Genomic DNA, 19,020 nt, shown 5'->3' on the forward strand with positions numbered 1-19,020 from the left:
TCTGGACACTACGTCATAAAGGGTAGAAAGCGACTGTATTTTGTGGCAAAACAACGGCTTTAAGTTGTTGTTTTAAGCTATGGTGTCCAACAGTAACTAATTAGACTCTCTTGACTCACTCAGTTTCATTTCTCTCTCTCTCTCTCTCACTTACTCAATCACACTCTCTCACTTGACTCTGTCTCTCTTCTTTCTCACTCGACTCTGTCTGTCTTCTCTATCTCATTTGACTCTGTCTCTCTTCTCTCTATGTGACTCACAGAATTGATCAGAGTTTTTTATTTATTTATTTGGGAAAGTAAATTGATCGAATTTTTTGTCTTTTATTTTGGAAAGTAAATCGATCAGGATTTGATTGAAAGATCTTCGCTCAATCTCTCACTCACATAATCTCAAATTTTGAATTTATGGTCAAACGCAATCATATTTCAATTTGGGAGTTTTACGGTTGAATCGATCGGAGTTTGATTGAAAAATCTTCGCTCGATCTCTCACTCACAGAATCTCAGATTTTGAATCGATTAGATTTCGATTTGGCAATTTTAGGGCTTTGTTCAATCTCCCCCGCTCTAATCATTTTAATCGATCTTTCAAATTTGAAGTTAGTTTCTACTAGGTTTGTGATCGAAGCTTCAGGTATGTGAAAGCATTTGATCAAATCTCATATTTTCCTTAATTATTTTAGGGTTTTATTTGATCCCCTTCCCTAATCATTTTAAATTATCTTCGTTGATAGCTGCCTATAACAATTAATTTTATTGTTTAAACGTCATTTAGAGAATATTGAGAACACTGATATTAAAGGATTAATAAATTCAATATCTGGATTTAGTCTTTTAGGATAACTTATAGTAAGCAAATCACGATGCTCAATTTTAATGAATTGGTGAAGAACAATTTTTTTTTTAGTGTAGTTTTGTTAAATTCTTTCTAGTGTCATGTTCTTGTTCTAGCGTTAGTGCGTTCGCTTCTACTTTCGAAGATTATTTGATTGTGTTTTATAGAAGAATTTAGACGATAACACAAGTCTTCTACTTGATGGACATGACCTCAATCTAGCACTAACAGTGAATGAGAAGATGGGAAATAATTCATATATATCTGGTGTTTCTTTGGGTAGTGAGGGGGCCTTATGAACTAGAATATTTCCTTACAATTTTTTTAGATGTTGTCTTTTAACTCCTTGATTTGTAAAAATTGCTTTGGATCTTTCCTTGATAATGCTGATTTTATTCTGTATTCATACATTCTAGATGACGAGGCTGCTATTATATTAGTACTATTTTTTCTTAGCATTTCTGCCTTGAAGAGGTACTGATGGTAGTTCTCTAGAGTTGTTCCATTATACATGGATCTCTGACCTTTTTAATCTCTTTTTATTTCTTATATCAAGGTAGATGTTTAACTATTTTTTTGTTAACTAACCCCTTTTTAACTCCGCCAATGTAAAATTATATGTTTTACATTGCCGGTCCCAAGCCCGGATAAAGGAGGAGGGAAAATGATGGTCCCAAGCCCAGATAATATATAGGTATTGTTTTTCTTCTTCTTACTTCTTTGGTTGCTATATTTACATATATTATTATAAGTGAGGATACCATAGAGATGTGGAAAATTATTTAAGGTTTTAGTTCATAGATAAGGTATACAGAAACTATATACATGAGCTTCATGTTTTTAGAATTTTCTTCCACAAAAGGCCATATTGTAGTTCAAATTATTCTACTTATTGGAGTTAACTTTGTTTGGTATTTAGTAAGGGTGTAAATGGAACCAGGGGTTTTTTCTTTGTTGTAAGTGCCAACTTATTTGGTTTGTTTTTTTTTAATCTAAGAGGTTCTGAAATATACCAGGTGATTTTGACAAAGGCACTGGCCAAACATTCCGATGCTAGATTGCTTATAGTTGGTTCCCTCCTGTTGCCTGGTGTAAGCTTCACTAACTTTCTTTGGGTAACCATGGTTAAAGAAATGGTTCTATTGCGTGGGGGTGTTTAGCCAAAGTGGCTGTCCCTTTACCTAAAAGAACAAAATTAGGTCCTAAAACTATAGATTGTATTTTTATTGGATATGCCATGAATAGTAGTGCATACAGATTTCTTGTTTATAAATCTGATATAAATGATATTAATCCTAACACTATAATTGAATCCAGTGATGCTGAATTTTTTGAGGATGTGTATCCTTGTAAGGATAAAATTGAAAAACCATTAAAAAGATCTCACATTGAATTATCTAATAATGAATCTAGAGAACAAGAGTCTGATATAGAACCTAGGAGAAGCAAGAGAACTAGAACAGCAACATCCTTTGGACCTGATTTTAATAGTTTTTTCTTAGAAGGAGATCCTCAAACTTTTAAAGATGCAATTTCAACACCTGAGGCTCCATTTTGGAAAGAAGCTATAAATAGTGAAATTGATTCAATTATGAATAATAACACTTGGGAATTAGTTAATCTACCTCCTAGTAATAAAACAATTGGTTGTAAATGAATTTTTAAAAGAAAATTAAAATTTGATGGAACTATAGATAAGTATAAAGTCAGATTAGTGGCTAAAGGGTACAAGCAAAAAGAAGGCATTGACTTTTTTGACACTTATTCTCCTGTTACTAGGATCACTTCCATTAGAATTCTTATTGCTATAGCTTCCATTTATAAATTATAAATTCATCAAATGGATGTAAAAACTGCATTTTTAAATGGAGAACTTGATGAAGAAATATATATGGATCAACCGGAAGGATTTGTTATTAAAGGACATGAAAATAAAATTTGTAGATTAATTAAATCCTTATATGGTTTAAAGCAAGCTCCAAAACAGTGGCATGAAAAATTTGATAATATAATGATATCAAATGGATTTAGAATCAATGAAGCTGATAAGTGTGTTTATCATAAAACTATCTTTGATTCTTATGTGATTATTTGCCTATATGTAGATGACATGCTAATTTTTGGATCTAATATAAATGTTGTAAATCAAACTAAGAAATTATTGTCTAGAAATTTTGACATGAAAGACTTAGGTCCTGCTGATATAATTCTTGGAATAAATTTTTTTAAAAATAATAATGGATTTGGTTTATCACAATCTCACTATATTGAAAATGTTCTGAAACGTTTTAATCAGTTTGATTGTATTCCTGCAAAAACACCTTTTGATCCAAATTGTAAGCTAATGAAAAATATTGGTAAAGGTGTTTCTCAATTAGAATATTCTCAAGTTATTGGTTGTTTAATGTATATTATGAACTGTACTAGGCCTAATATTGCATATTCAGTAAATAGATTAAGCAGATACACTAGCAACCTAGGACATGATCACTAGGAAGCTTTGGTGAGGATCATGAGATACTTAAAGTATACCATGAGTTACAAGCTGCATTATAATAGGTATCCTGCCGTATTAGAAGGGTACAGTGATGCCAATTGGATATCAGACTCGGAAGAGTCTAAATCCACTAGTGGCTATATCTTTACACTTGGAGGTGCAGCAATCTCATGGAAATCCACCAAGCAAACGTGCATAGCTCGTTCCACCATGGAATCTGAGTTTATTGTCATGGACAAGACTGGTGAAGAAGCTGAGTGGCTAAGGAATTTTCTTGTTAACATTTCTATTTGGCCTAAACCAGTATCTGCAATATCTATTCATTGTGACAACCAAGCTGCCATTGCAAGAGCAAAAAATAATGTATATAATGGCAAGTCAAGGCATATTAAACAGAGACACAATTTTGTAAAACAACTACTCTCTAATGGAATTATTTCCATTGACTTTGTAAAGTCTAAGGAAAATTTGGCGGATCCATTAGAAAGAGGATTATCTAGAGAGTTAGTTGCATCGACTTCGAGGGGAATGAGTCTAAAGCCTACTGATTAAAAATTATTTCAATGGAAACCCAACCTAATTGATTGGTGATCCCAAAAAGTAGGTTCAATGGGAAAACCAGTTGAATGTAATTTAAAAAGAAAACACTAATGGAACAGAGTGTTCCAAGTCCATTCCTATGAAGTGTTTAGTATTGCCTGTAAAACAGAAAGGTTGAATTATAATTCTTAATGTTGCCTATACTTGTAAAAGTGGAGTATATCAGGGTACTTCTCATAGGCACACCTAAATGAGTGTAGATAATTAATGCATATCTCGAGGCATTGATATATCCTTAATTATATTTTTGATTAAGATTATAATCTTATCTAGAAATAGAAAATCTCCTAATTGACCAGAGAATATCTATTTTTAGATTATGATAGATTTTGTAAAGAATCCTGATTTGATTTGACTTTTCTTTTAGGATTTGTCTATTTATCTATATAAGAAAAATGAATAGGTAGAAGAAGGGGGACTCTTAAGAGAAAAGAAAAAATAAAGAGGAGAGGAGGCTAGGCTTTGTAAATCTTGTAATGGATTGAAGAATAGTTAAATGGCTCTTCGAAGTCTGGGGATGTAGTCTGATTTTTGGATGAACCCTGTAAACAAATCTTGCTTCTTGTTTTCTCTCTTTTTCCCTTCTCTTTAATTATTTTTATGTGTGATTCTTGATTATTTTTTAATGCATCAAGAACAATGAAGATCGATTGTTAGGGGTAAATCTCGAGGAATAGGTAGCAACCGATATTTAACCTCTAGAGTTCTTTTATTACATAATGTGCAATTGTATATCTCGAGAGAAAAAATCTACGATTTTTACACATGTCATGTCAGTGAGTTTTTTGAGATAATCTGTCAAGTTGAGTTAGAAAATCAACACTGTAATAAAAATGGTTCGGAGATAAAGTCAAAAATAACCTTAAAAAGGGATTGTTGTGTGGCCTCTTCATTTTTCTCTTATAGAATAGAAGAACAATAAAATGACTCCGTTAATTCAAATTTCTCCCCTAGAATAAAAAGAAAAAAAAAAAAAATTGACTTCGTTCAATTCAATTGTTGAGAAAAAGGAGAAATGAAACCTTACTTGATTAGGTGACCGTTATTTCTCACCCCTCCATGAGTTGCCCTCACCTCATCAGCTAAAGAGGAAAACCAACAAGATATACCATTGGATTCTTCACAATTATTTCTGGTGACAGGCACCACAATTATTGGATTCTTCACAATTTGTGTCAGTGGGAAAGGTACAAAGTCTTGGTGGAGTCCGACTTTGAAGCTGGCAGCCCGCTTTAAAATGTAAGGGAACCTGCTCATTACGTGACGTGGCATTTTGAATTTATTTTACACTCCTACATTTCTGTCAAAATTTGAAATACCTTCTTGAAAATGACAAATGTAATTCAATAGAGACGGTTCCTCAAAAAAATTTCCGTATTGGATCCAATATAGGTCGATTCCACTAAAAAAGAATCAGAACTGAATCAAATTCCATTAGATCCAAACTGCAATAAAGTCGATTTGGTTGTATGGGTTGCTAATATTCTATAAATTGTAAGTGTGCGATCGAAATTCGATGGACGGCTATGATAAATTAGAACGCACTAATTCGAAGTTGTTCCAAGCGCCCCTGTCCTCGTAGCAACATGATACCTATCAAAACCACTCCGATGCTCAAGTTAGAGAAACAACGAAATATCTTTTAGTACTCCCTAGATTTTTGTCTCTCCCTCCCTCGAAAAGGATCCTCTTCAATAGTGCTTCCTCTGATATTTACCCACTACATGCCTATAGGATTTCATCTTCCATAGGCTATAATCATGGGATATCCACTGTTTTTTTGGGATTGTTTACCTAATCGGGATCTACTAGATTGATCGTGGTTATCCATAGAGATCGCCATCGAAATCTTTGGGATTGACGTGCACGTATCAGTTTTATGGTTTGTTGATGACCTGGCATGCCCTGCTTGGCAAGCCTGGCTTTGCTTATTACTATGCTATCTTGCCATTCAGATTAGGGAGGTTCCTACTCTGACCTGCCCTGCTTGCAAGACAATACCTCATATGCTAATTCGTGCCAGGTACCATTTAGTTGGTTTGGACACGTGTACGACCTAGATATATACACAATTATTTCCCTCTACAGCAAATAACATTTTTTTATTGACAAAATAATCATGAAATAAATCACTAATCTATTTATAGAAAATCATTAATTTATCCATAAAAGATCATTAATCTATGTCATAACTCCTAAAATAATTCATAATAAGTATTATATATATATATATATTTATTTATTTATTTATTGCACAAGGGTTCGGTTCTATACAAGTTTGATTCGAGAATCGAATCAAGTTAATCAGTTCTCTATTTTTGTAATCCAAAATTGAACCACAACTTGTTCCAAACCGAATCAAACCACTCCACAATTATCAATTTGGTTCGGTTTCTGATTTGAATTGGATCAAATTGCACCCCTAAGTAGTGGGCAAGGGGCAATAATTCACAAGAATAATGATTTTCTAATTAAAAAGTCTTCACTCAGTCAATATTCGATGGACATGCCATAGATCTTTTTTCCTCAGGATACACAACTGCATAAATTTTAAGAGATTGTGCAGTTGTGTATCCCGAGAAAAAAGATATATGATTCCGTGTCCTTAACACGTCAGACTAATTATTGATGGAGCGAAGACCTTCTAGTTAGAAAATCAGCACTCAATTCACATTATTGAATGAAAATTAACGATAAAGAAGGTGGGTCCGTCCTTAAGTGGTTTTGCCCTCATTCTTTATTTCTTGTCAGTTGAGGTGGGGGCCATGATTTAATATTTGCGAAGCACGAATGTCGCGTTGCCAAAGTGGTAGCGGTGATTTTTTTTCCAGCAATCGATCCAATCAGGCTTACAAATTCAATTATTGCTGGTCGTGGTCACCAAGTTGTCAATATAATTGTCTTCATGGGAAAGAAAGAAAGTGGTGGAGGCCCTTAGTGGGGTTTTCTATCAATCTTTATTATTTGTCGGTTGAGGTGAGGCCATGCTTTAATATATGCAAAGTAGGAAGGAAAGTTACGTTGTCAAATGTTAGGTACCTAACATTAGGTGTGGGTGCATGCATTTAACTTCTTGAACATAACATCATTTAGGCCCACTGCTCTATATATGAGGAAGTGACACAATAATGGATTTGAGTTCAAAATTAACAAGGATTGCTTACTCTAATCTACTATGAAAACTAGAGAAGATTGCCTAATGTCTTTGCACATTTTATTACTTGTTATTTTGTTATTTCTCATTGAAATTTTAGCTGTACATGTAAGTTTAAGTCTGAATTCAATTTCATTAAAGCTCACCACTTTATAGTAAGTTGGATCCATTATTTATTTATTATTAATTTTATGTTTTTAACAAGTGTTTGCTGGCCTCAATGGATTGCTGCTGAGAAGTAGATCGTTGCGTGACCTTGCTTCATATTATTGTTAGTTGATCATAGTCTTTAAATACGAATCCCACAAAAACTAACTACTCAGATTGTACTTAAAAAGAGCTTTTTGTGCTCAGGTGTGGAGCCAGGATTTTCATGTAGTGGGGGCAAACTATGGTTAGTTGTATAGTGAAGATGAATGATTTTAGGGAGAAATTAAGAGATTTTTAGTTAGAAGTTGAAGAAAATGATATTTAGGTCATTTCCAAATAATATATGAAAAGTCCTAGTCAATAGGCAATGTCATCAACAAAAATTGAAGAGGTGAGGGAGTGATGATAAATGTCATCAACAAAATCAAACCGAATTAAGATCGGTTTGGTTTGGTTAAATTTGGTTTTATGAATTGCCAATATACTACAAACTTGCTTCGAAGCAACATATTTTATTTAATTAATAAATAAATAATGAACATAGACTTTTATATTGAATAACCATATGCATATGATTATAATAAATTATCCAAACTAGGATTTCTCTATATATGCCCTCAAGAGGATGAGATTCTTTCAACGTTCCAGGATTTGGAGTTTTTGTGAAGAAACTAAAATTAAAACTAACAAAAGTGGATTATTTTAAATTGAGAAGAAGTTCTCAATGACAAGGTGGAGCGAGAAATGGGTGCAAGAATTCATGGTCTACATAGTAGTTATTCAGCTTAGCTCAATGTAGGACTACATTTCTTATAATGAAGTATAAAAAATGAAAATCAGAATCATCGAAATAATTTTCTTTAGATTTTCATATTTCATTTAAGAATGAGTCATGATTTTCGTTTAAGAGGTTTTTAGTTAGAAGTTGAAGAAAATGATATTTAGGTCATTTCCAATTAATATTTGAGAAGTCCCGATCAAGAGGCAATGTCATCAATAAAAAATTGAAGAGGTGAGGGAGTGGGACAAATGGGGCATGTAATTAGTTGAAAATATAGGGCTGTTTCAAAGTTATATGGGGGCAAAAATTGGAGGGTGGTTAGGGAATGGGGACAAATGGGGCATGTAATTAGTTGAAAATATGGGCCAAAAATTGGAGGGAGGTTAGGGAGTGGGCACAAATGGGGCATGTAATTAGTTGAAAATATAGGGGTGTTTCAAAGTTCTATGGGGGCAAAAATTGGAGGGAAGTAAGGGTGTGGGGATAAATGAGGAGAGAAATGAGGGAGTGGGGACAAATGGGGTATGTAATTAGTTGAAAATATAGGGGTGTCTCAAAGTTCTGTGGTGGCAATTGCCCCCACCAGCTCCTTACTAGCTCTGCCCCTGTTTGTGCTTTTAGATCCGCTTCTCATTTCCATGATTGTAAGAATCTAATGAAAATGCTATGCTACGTGATTTTTAGATGTTAACGCATTTTAATTTTTTTCGTTTCATGACTACACAATACCACGCGATATTCAATTAATAACCAAAAGTACTAAAATTTGTAATATAATCACCCATAGATTCAAAGAAACTATTTCCCAAAAAACACCATTTACCAATAATTTTGTAACCACACTTCGGTTGCTTTTGCGATTCTTAGAAATAGAAACCCAGCCCACGTCAAACCTAAACAGGGTTAAAGTTGAAGCAATGGAACATATCAAATCTTAATTATCATCCAATGAACTGGACCTTGAGATGATATTAATTCACTATTGTGTCAGTTCGGAGACTATAAAATCCCCTTGAATTATTCATAAAGTAAGATGCACCACCATATTTTCTATTATGTAGTGGGCAGGGGCAGAGCTATGTAGGGATGAGTGGGGGTTATAGCCACCACTCAATGTTTTATAAAAAAAAGGTCTAATAGTAAAATCCTTATGCTTTGATTGATATCAAAATAGGCCTTGTGTTATACAAACTAAGTATGGAGAATTAAACTGGAAAAAAAAATTTAGTTCCCTCTCGTTTTGGTCCATATAAGAGATACGCACTCAGTATTTTAGAATGACAATGTGCATTCTTGTTCACTTTGAAGCCGCTGACTGCATGTGTTGCTTCATACTTTTAAATAAGAGTTCCGACTAGCCTTTACTAACTTAGTAAGATTTCAACTTGTACTATCGTTGAGCTCACCTTGCGGCATCCAAAACCATGATCTGATGCCACATGGTTGAAGAGGAAAAAATTCTATGAATTTTGAAAATAAAAATATTTTTCACATTTGAATTTGAATTTTAAATTGGAGAGTTCTATGGAAGTATGGTAGCCGTCTATTTTCAAAATCTTAGTTCAAGCCTAAAACAAATTGTTTTTTGAAGTTGTTTTTTGGATTTGAGTTTTTCTATGAAATCTAGACGGTTGTGGTATTACATTGCCAATGTGTTAATCTTAATCCATTTGAGCTCAAATGGCAATCCAACATCACAGCCCTCTAGATTTCAAGTAAAAAACTCAGATAAAAAATGAGTAAATTTTTTTTTTTTTTTGGGGTGGGCTTGATCCAAGGTTCTAAATGGAGGGCTACCAAGCTTCCACTAAACTACTAAATTTAAGATTAAAATTCATGATGAAAAATAACTTTTATTTTTTTCAAAAGTCTTAGAATTTTTTCTTCTATGATCCTGTAGCATCAGATCTTGTTTTTTGATGCCACAAGCTAAAGTTCAACCCTTGGGTAAGGCTACTCTTACTCTAATGATATAGTTTTTAACATTTTTTCCAAGTATCCTTATTTTCTTCAAACCTACGCCATGCCTCTTGACTTTGGTGTTTTCCTATAGACTAATTGGAAATGGCCACAATGCCCTAATTGAAAATGACCTCAATGCCCCTTATCACCATCATCATTATCACCATCACTCATTACTATCACAACCACCCTCAACATCGTCATCGTTGTTAACATCATCTCATCACTCTTTCATTATTATCATCACCACCTTCATTGTCTTCTCATTGCCATTATCTTCATCACATCCAACAGATTGAAGATGACTAGTTTTGGAAGACAAATCAATAATTTTGAAGTATTTTTTTATTTACTTGATAAGTGAAGACAGAAGTCAAGGGGCATGTCAACATGTCAAAATAGATTAAACATATAGTTTATCTACATGTTAGCAACTTTATTACAGAGATTATTATCCAACTATTATTTGTAAAGATGAACCCAACATTGGCATTGAAGAAAAGTAAGATTAACAGTGAACCAATGTTAACACTTAGCCCCCACCGACAAAAAATCCTGGCTCCGCCCTTGGTGGAGGTACCTGTTCTTAGCTGTTATTAGCATTTTACTATTGTTGGTTTTGGTCTACTTGCTTCTATAAGTTGGTACTTTTTTTCAATTATTCAAAAAACAAAAAAATTGCCTTTAAAGAGCCTCTCATTAAAAGTTGTACCTTTGATCCCAAGTTTGAATCCCACTACCCATAAAAAAACCCTTCGTGGCCACACGCACAGTTTCACGTAGTGGGGCATAGCCTGAGTGCGGGCCATAGGAACTAGTCAAGCACGTTCAAGCTGGCCCGGATACCCTTCGTTATGAAAAAAAAAAAAATTGAAAAAGTTCAATATATTGCAAACAAGTCTATCATCACATCTTCCTAAATTAATAGCAATACTTGCCACATTGAGAATTTCTTCATTTGTCCCCTTCCCTTCCCTTCTACATACAACTCAATCGATATTCCAAAGGTAATAACTACTAACATAGAACAACCATCAACAAATCTTGAATGTTTTTTTGTTTTTTGTTTTTTAAGTTCCAACTGATGAAGTTTGTTTACTCATTTTGCAAGCAGGATTGAGATTGGTTCTGGTATTGCTTCACAATTTTCCACCTTCATCTTTGGGTGAACACTAAGAGGTACACCACACCTTTCTTGTCTTCTTTTCTTTTGCAAAATTTAGTGTTCATTTGTGTTCTACGAAGATGGCCACCATGGCACTCTTGACTATCTTGGTTACACCCGTCACAGAATTAGGCAAGTGTTTGGTTGTTCCTCTTAAGCGCCAAATTTCTTATCTTATAAATTTTGAAAAGAACGTTGAGAAGCTCAGGAACCAAGCGAGTCGTCTGAGTGCAAAGAGAAATGATGTGCAAAACTCGGTAGATGAGGCACGCAGGAAATCAGAAGAAATCAATCAAGAAGTGCTTAAATGGTTGCAAGAGGTTGACACTGCTAGGGAGAACTTTATGACTTTAGATGAACAAGTGAGGGAGAACAAGAGATGTTTCAAGGGATTGTGTCCAGATTGGACATTGCATCGCAGGTTAAGCAGCCAAGCAGTGCAGATGTTACCTGTTGTCCATGAACTCCTAGCAAGGGGTAATTTTAGTACGGTTTCTCACGATCCAGCTCCTCCAAGTGTCGTACCAGTGCGAACCCATCATGTAGATGGATTGTCATCCAGGGATTTGGCTATGAATCAGGTCATGAAGGCATTAAGTGATGAGCACATCAGATCCATCGGGCTTTACGGGATGGGTGGTATAGGGAAGACGACCCTCGTACACAACCTAAACAATGAACTCCAAGGAAGCCAACTCTTCAAGAAAGTTATAATGGTGACCGTGTCCAGCTCTCCAGACTTTAAAAGGATTCAAGATGAAATTGGGGCCAGGCTAGGCTTGAAGCTTGAGGCTGAGAGTGACCCACAAGCAAGAGCCGATAAACTATTCAAGAGGTTGCAGGAAGAGGCGTCGGTCCTTATAATATTGGACGACGTGTGGAAGATGTTGCAGATTGCTACTGATATTGGAATTCCTAGTGGAATCGAAAACATAGGCTGCAAAGTCATCATCACGACACGAATACGTGATGTTTGTCGTGAAATGGGAATTCAAAATCCAATCAAAGTGGAAGCCCTCTCTGAGGATGAATCCTGGGTTCTATTCAAAGAAAAAGCCGGTAATGTAGTTACAAGGCCTGCTTTGACACCCCTTGCACAAAAGATTGTAAGAAAATGTCAGGGATCACCACTGGCAATTGTTACACTAGGGTCATCTTTGAGAGATGTGGAAGAAGAATTTGAATGGAAGCATGCATTAAGAGCATTAGAAAATCCTGATCCAATCGAATTAGAAGGTATAATCCCAGAAGTGATCAGATCTCTGAGATACAGCTACGACCATTTGAAAGGGTCAGAAATCAAGTTGTGCTTCTTGTTCTTTTGCTTGTTCCCGGAGGACTACAATATTCCTTTGAATCAGATGAGAGATTATGGAATAGGAGAAGGATTTTTGAAGGTAGAGGGGAGTTTGGAGGACGCCTCAAATAAATTGCTTGTTTTTGTTAGAAGATTAACGAATTGTGGTTTGTTATTAGATGGCAATAAAGAAGAGTCTGTGAAAATGCATGATGTGGTTCGGGATGTCGCCATATCAATTGCGTCTGAAGATGAGAATGGGTTTCTGGTAAAAACAGGTGTAGGATCGAGCGAGTGGCCAGAGACAGAGAAACTCAATAGATACAAACGCATTTCATTCATGAAGAATTCGGAAATTAAGCTCCAAAGTCCATTGGAATGCCCACGACTCCGAACCCTACTACTAAATAAAAATAGGAATCTAGAAATAATTGAGGATAATTTCTTTGAAAGGATGAAAGCACTTGCTGTCTTGGATCTAAGTGGCACTTCTCTTAAGTCAATCAAGTCACTTGGAGACCTCACAAATCTCCGGACTCTGTACTTAGAAAAATGTGGTGCATTGACTAGCATATCCGTACTTGGAGGATTGAAGAATTTACAGATACTTCGTTTGTCTTACTCAGATTTACGCAGGCTGGGAAAAGAAATTGGTAATCTCACCAATTTAAGGTGCTTAGATTTGACGCGTACGAATATTAAATGTGTGGAACCGAATGTTTTGTCAAGGCTGACTAAATTGGAAGAATTGCTTATTGGGGATAGCTTTGGGGAGTGGGACGACACGGAGGAGGGATATTCAAATGAAGGTGGAGGTGGAGGCGAAATGAAGAATGCTAGCTTTGCAGAGGTAGCATCATTACCAAATCTAGTCAAACTACAAATCCATGTAAGAAATAAGAAATGTGCATCTACAGAAATAACCTCATGTTCATGGGAAAATCTAAAAGAATTTGTTGTATTCCTGGGTCCCACAAAAGGCACCTATTTCGCAGTACTAAACTCTAGTGTCAGAGTTTTGGATAGCATCGAGGTGCAATTAATTAACTTGAAAATGGTCCAAATGAATGGGGTGAGTCCAATTTCCCAGTGGGTAAAGATATTATGCAAGAAAGCCAATGTGTTATTGTTGAAGTCGTCGAGCTGCCACGTTTTATTCAACAATCTTGTTGAGTTGGATGCGGTAAGATGGCTTGGTGTAGGTGCATGTGATGAGATAGAGTATCTAATGAGCATTGGTGACGAAGATGAGGGTCCAAAGCATTCGTTATTTGTACGTTTGGAGGGATTAGAAATTAAGAAGATGCGTAACATGAAGAAAATTGTGCATGGGCTACCACCACCACCATCCTTGAGACAATTGAGGGATGATGATGGTGATGAGCAGCATATGGTTGCCGTTAAAAAGATTTCATGCCCCCAAACTTTTCAAAATTTGCAAATTTTGGTAATCCGACGATGCAATGGATTGAAGAACCTCTTCTCATTTGGCTTAGCTCACTGTCTTCAGCAATTAAAAATGCTCTATGTATCATACTGTGATGAATTGATAATCGCAATTGAAGAGGATGAGGAAGAGGAAGCAGTAGCAGATCATCAGGGGGGTTTGTTACCTAAGTTAAGTCATCTTAAACTATATCACTTGAAATGTCTAACAAGTATTTGCCAAGGAAGTTTCCTTCTCGATTGCCATTTAAAACACATTTCAGTGTACGAATGTCCAAATTTGAAGAAGCTTCCTTTCAGACCACAATTAGAAGATGAATCCTACCCAGTTGATGACATCTCAGATATTGAATGGGGTGTAGAATGGGATACAGAAACAGAAACTGATGAAGAAGATTGAAGTCTCCTTAATTTCATCATGCTGATAAAAAGGTGAGACCCAACATCATCATCATCTTCATACTACAATTAATACTATAGAAATTTCTCACAATGTAATCAACTTTTGATGAAATTCCCATTTCGGCTCACTGTTCTTTTTAGTTCCCAAAACGTGAACTGCAAGATCACTGGTTTTTCAAGTGACGATCTCTCAGGTTTCAAGTGACTATCTCGTAGTTTTCTGAAAAAGCATAGACAAATGGAGAAAGGTGAAAAATGCTTTTTGAAACATAAACAAGAGGATGCCATGAGATCGTCACTTGGAAAACCTGTGATCTCACTGTTCACGTTTTGCGAATTAAAATAAAAAGTTATCCGGAATTGGAATTTGGTTATATTTCGTTCACGAAATGGTAATATACCACTATGTGAAAACTGGAAACTTCTACAGAAAAAAATTGACGGGCCAAGGCCCACGAATTTTAGAAACTGAATTTTGACGGTCTAGAACGGTCAAAATTCTTGATGTTCCCAGATTTGACGGCTTAGAGCTATCGAATTTCTCTCATCCTTCATTAATTTGACAGATTTAGCCCGTTGAAAAAAAAATTTAACAATGAAAAATTCAACACCAATTCGATCTTTTGGTCCGTCGAATTTGATGAAATTTGACAGCCTTGGGCCATCAAATTTGGGCTTTTTTCACATTGTGTACCCTTGATTCTATCAGAATCATTATCACGAGAGCTTAACCTAAAAATTCGGGGCTGTCTGAACAAATCTTGATACTCCAATTAATTCAATCGAAAGTCATGTATTTTGTTAATTCAAATTATTTCACTCATTGAAATACTCCTTCAGCAAACTTTCAAGGTCCTATCACTCCCTTGTAGCCAATACTTTAAAAATAGTTTAGTGTACAAATTAACATATAATGTGTTGGGATATCTGGGTCTAAGGTATCAATATCTATCGATCATGCTGTTGTTCTGTTGATTTGGTCCACCATGGAGTAGGCCAAATATTCACATTTTCGGTGGACTGGGAAGAATGGACCCCATGACATCTTTGGCATGTGATGGATCAAATTTGTTTCTCCACTGGTGGACTAAACATTCTTGGAGTGAATTTGCAACATACCATACCAAATTCAGTTGTTTAATAATACAATATTTTATCACAGCAGAGATTAGCTTCCTATGTCTTCTTTTGAATTATTTTATTATTACTTGTGGAATCTCAGTAATGGATATTGCACTTATCAATGGCTCGTGTCTGCAGGTCAGTTAGTTGATGCAGCAGGTTGTTCATTCGATCGCAGCAAGTTGATGTAATAGTTAGTTAAAGACTTGTTTGTTTTTCCTTTTTCTATTTTTCGTTCAATGGTGGATAGTTGGCATTAAGGACCTTTTTTTTTTAAAGATGTAATATGTAGCTAAATGAGTATTGCAAGAGTTGGAAGGAGTTCTTGAAATGGCCAAACCCAAAAAAAAATATCAAAATCAGCTGTTGCTTCCCGTTTTAGCAGAGAATTGGTCACCAATGTAGTGTTGAGTTTCTATTGGCATCTTTCTGCAACATTTTGCGCTTGGTGAATGTGGAGGTCAGGTTGCAACAAAATACAATGAATTGTATGACATCCTTCTAAACTTAAGTTGTGTTCATTTGATATTTGGTTTGCTTGAATAGTGTTACAGATTGTTCAATTTTCTCCAGGATTCCAACTAAACCATCTTTATGCAATTCTATCTAGTGAGAGCAACATCCATTTGCCAGTAAAATTATGTTACTCAGTACTTATGTTATAATTCATTCTTTGTCTCATGATATTGTAGCGTGAAATAATGATGTCCTTGAATATTTCAGGCACAGTAAGCTCTATAAAAAAACAGACTTACAAGTTCAAAGTACTATGACTTGTTTTACAATAATAGTTAGGGAGAATGATTCATAAAGCTTGATCTGCTTGAGTGGCGTGTGGTCGACCTTCAAACAAGATTGGATTCAGTCTCCCCTTGGGTCTGCATAAAAGGAATGACAAGCCTACCTAACCTTGTATTGGCCTGTATAATTGATGCAGTGATCCTGGCAGAAGGGTACACAAAGGCCGTGGAAAGAAGACCAAAAGAAAGGGTAAACATGTACCCTAACTTTCGGGCACTATGTCATAAAGGGTAGAAGGCGACTGTATTTTGCAGCAAAAACAACGGCTTTAAGCCATCGTTTTATGCGACATTGCCGAATAGATCTTGTTCGATTTCTCACTCACAGAATCTCAAATTTTGAATCTATGGTCAGACGCAATCAAATTTTGATTTGGGAGTTTTAGGATAGAATCGATCGGAGTTTGATCGAAAGATTTTCACTCGATCTCTCACTTACAGAATCTCAGATTTTAAATCTATCAGATTTCGATTTGAGAGTTTTAGGGCTTTGTTCGATCTCCCCCACTCTGATCATTTTAATCGATTTTTAAGATTTGAAGCGAGTATCTGTTGGGTTTGTGATTGAATTTTCAGATATGTGAAAGCTTTTAATTGAATCTCGTATTTTCCTTAATTATTTTAGGGTTTTGTTTGATCTCCTTCCCTAATCATTTTAAATTATCTTCGTTGATGGCTGCCTATAACAATTATTTTTATTGTTTAAACGTCATTAGGAGAATATTGAGAACACTGATATTACAGGACTGCTAAATTCAATATCTAGATTTAGCCTTTTAGGATAACTTGTAATAAGCAAACCACGATGCTCAGTTTTAATGAATTGGTGAAGAACAATTTTTTTTAGTGTAGTTCTGTTCAGTTCTTTCTAGAGTCATGTTCTTATTATAGCGTTAGTGCGTTCGCATCTGCTTTCGAAGATTATTTGATTGTGTTTTATAGAAGAATTTAGACAATAACACAAGTCCTCTGCTTGATGGACATGACCTCAATCTAGCACTAATAGTGAATAAGAAGATGGGAAATAGTTCATATATATCTGGTGTTTCTTTGGGTATTGAGGGGGGCCTTATGAACTAGAATATTTCCTTACAATTTTTTTAGCTGTTGTCTTTTAACTCCTTGATTTGTAAAAATTGATTTGGATCTTTCCTTGATAATGCTGATTTTATCCTTTATCCATACGATTCTAGATGACGAGGCTATTATTATATTAGTAATGTTTTTTCTCAGCATTTCTGCCTTGAAGAGGTACTGAAGGTAGTTCTCTAGAGTTGTTCCATTATACCTGGATCTCTGACCCTTGTAATCTCTTTTTATTTATTGTATCAAGGTAGATGTTTTAACTTTTTTTTTTTTTTGTTAACTAACCCCTTTTTAACTCCACCAATGTAAAATTATATGTTTTACATTGCCGATCCCAAGCCCGGATAAAGGAGGAGGGAAAATGATGGTCCCAAACCCAGATAATATATAGGTATTGTTTTTCTTCTCCTTTCTTAGTTATTACTTCTTTGGTCACTATATTTACATATATTGTTATAAGTTAGGATGCTATAGAGATGTGGAAAATTCTATAAGGTTTAGTTCATAGATATGGTATACAGAAACTATATACATGGCTCAAATAACTAAACTCTTCGGGCCAAAATTTATTAAAAGTAGTAAACTAAAAATTTACTAAAAAAAAGTAAGATCATGAGTCACGATGTACGACAAATTGTATATATGAGAATCCTAGGTGGTAATACACCTTATTGTTTACATTTTTTTGTGTGAAATTTATTGACCCCTTTGGTGTACTTGAGATATTCATGTGATTTAACCTTCCCTCTATACTTTGGTGAATATTTGGGATAACCCCATTAATATTTTTACACTAATTACATGCCCTCTTTAACCTTTTCCCGTCTTCGTTTTATTTTCTTTGGGTGATTTAGAGTCACCTCCATAAAATTGGTGAATATTTCAGATAGTCCAATCCAATGTTTTCAAATTGATGGTATGCGCCCTTTGACTTTGCTCTTCTTTTCTAGACTAAAAAAATATAATCGAAATACCCTCATTTTCAATTTATTTCCAAAAAACCCTTTGATTTTTCATCCCAAAATCAGTCATTTTCTTGCATTTCAACCTCTATAAATTTTAAACTATTTAGCTTCATCTTCATTCCATCATTTGGAATATCATCTTAAGCCCTTTGTAGAAACACCCTTAGAATTTTCTATAAAACAAATTCTCATCATCTTCACTTCAAAAATCTTATCCCATTCTTTAGATTTGAAGATTAAAGTAGATTAATTTAAAGGTTGAAAATTAGGGTAAACAATTTTACCCAAGATAGGAAGAGAAATCAAAGGGTTTTTATTATTATTTTCAAGTTGAAGATGAGGTAGCTCATTTTACATTATTCTGTTGGAGAAGACCAAGGTCAAAGCGGCTTGCTGTGTTTTGGTGAATAATGAGGTAACATATGTTTGTAAATTGACGAATTATCACTTGACTTGGGTCTTACATGTCCTTTTTCCCCAACCTCTTACAAAAAAAACCCTTGAATTTTCTCATGAAAATCAGTGATCTTCAAGTTCTTTAACCATAGTTTGTTCCCTCCCTGCAAGAAAATCTTGACTCTGTCCCGATGAGTAGTGATATTCCACAGGAATTACTAGAAACATCCCTTCCCTTATAGTGTTGAATGAGCAAACCAAATGGCTCTATTGTTAGATAACGTTAGGCCTTGTTGGGTTGTGGTGGTGGACTTTGGAAGTAGGTTGGACTAGAAAGTATAGAAAAAACTGATTTTCAGC

The 19,020-nt window shown here is 35.0% G+C and overlaps 2 protein-coding genes and 1 long non-coding RNA gene across 7 annotated transcripts in view; all 3 read left to right on the forward strand.

Moving 5' to 3' along the window:
• Positions 1–17,513, forward strand: part of LOC147401743 (disease resistance protein At4g27190-like) — a 33,763-nt gene extending 16,250 nt beyond the window's left edge. For 2 of the 5 annotated variants that reach the window (XR_015178671.1, XR_015178670.1), the window contains exon 5: positions 1–312. This exon is cut by the window's left edge and continues 299 nt beyond it. Coding sequence is in view for 2 of the 5 variants with exons in the window: in XM_086443133.1 (XP_086299259.1) it covers positions 14,275–14,289 (15 nt within the window). In the remaining 3 variants the exon portion in view is untranslated. Of the gene's footprint in view, positions 313–14,274; positions 14,322–15,551; positions 15,940–16,350 lie in introns of those variants that run through there. The other 3 variants (XM_086443133.1, XM_086443134.1, XR_015178672.1) reach the window with 3 other exon arrangements.
• Positions 10,855–14,140, forward strand: LOC147401744 (disease resistance protein At4g27190-like). The gene is made up of 3 exons (XM_086441644.1): positions 10,855–10,988; positions 11,096–14,047; positions 14,103–14,140. Exons 2-3 carry the CDS (start codon positions 11,227–11,229, stop codon positions 14,138–14,140), a joined length of 2,859 nt encoding a protein of 952 aa, XP_086297770.1. The 5' UTR covers positions 10,855–10,988; positions 11,096–11,226.
• A 155-nt stretch (positions 17,514–17,668) lies between the features above and the next one.
• The window catches only part of LOC147401745 (uncharacterized), a 37,340-nt gene continuing 35,988 nt past the window's right edge, over positions 17,669–19,020 (forward strand). The window contains exon 1 of the long non-coding RNA XR_015178677.1: positions 17,669–17,690. This is a non-coding gene — a long non-coding RNA (uncharacterized LOC147401745). The remainder of the gene's footprint in view (positions 17,691–19,020) is intronic.

Source organism: Akebia trifoliata, chromosome 5, assembly GCF_017979445.1.
Source record: "Akebia trifoliata isolate Shusen 1 chromosome 5, ASM1797944v1, whole genome shotgun sequence".
In the NCBI taxonomy this organism is placed as follows: Eukaryota; Viridiplantae; Streptophyta; class Magnoliopsida; order Ranunculales; family Lardizabalaceae; genus Akebia; species Akebia trifoliata.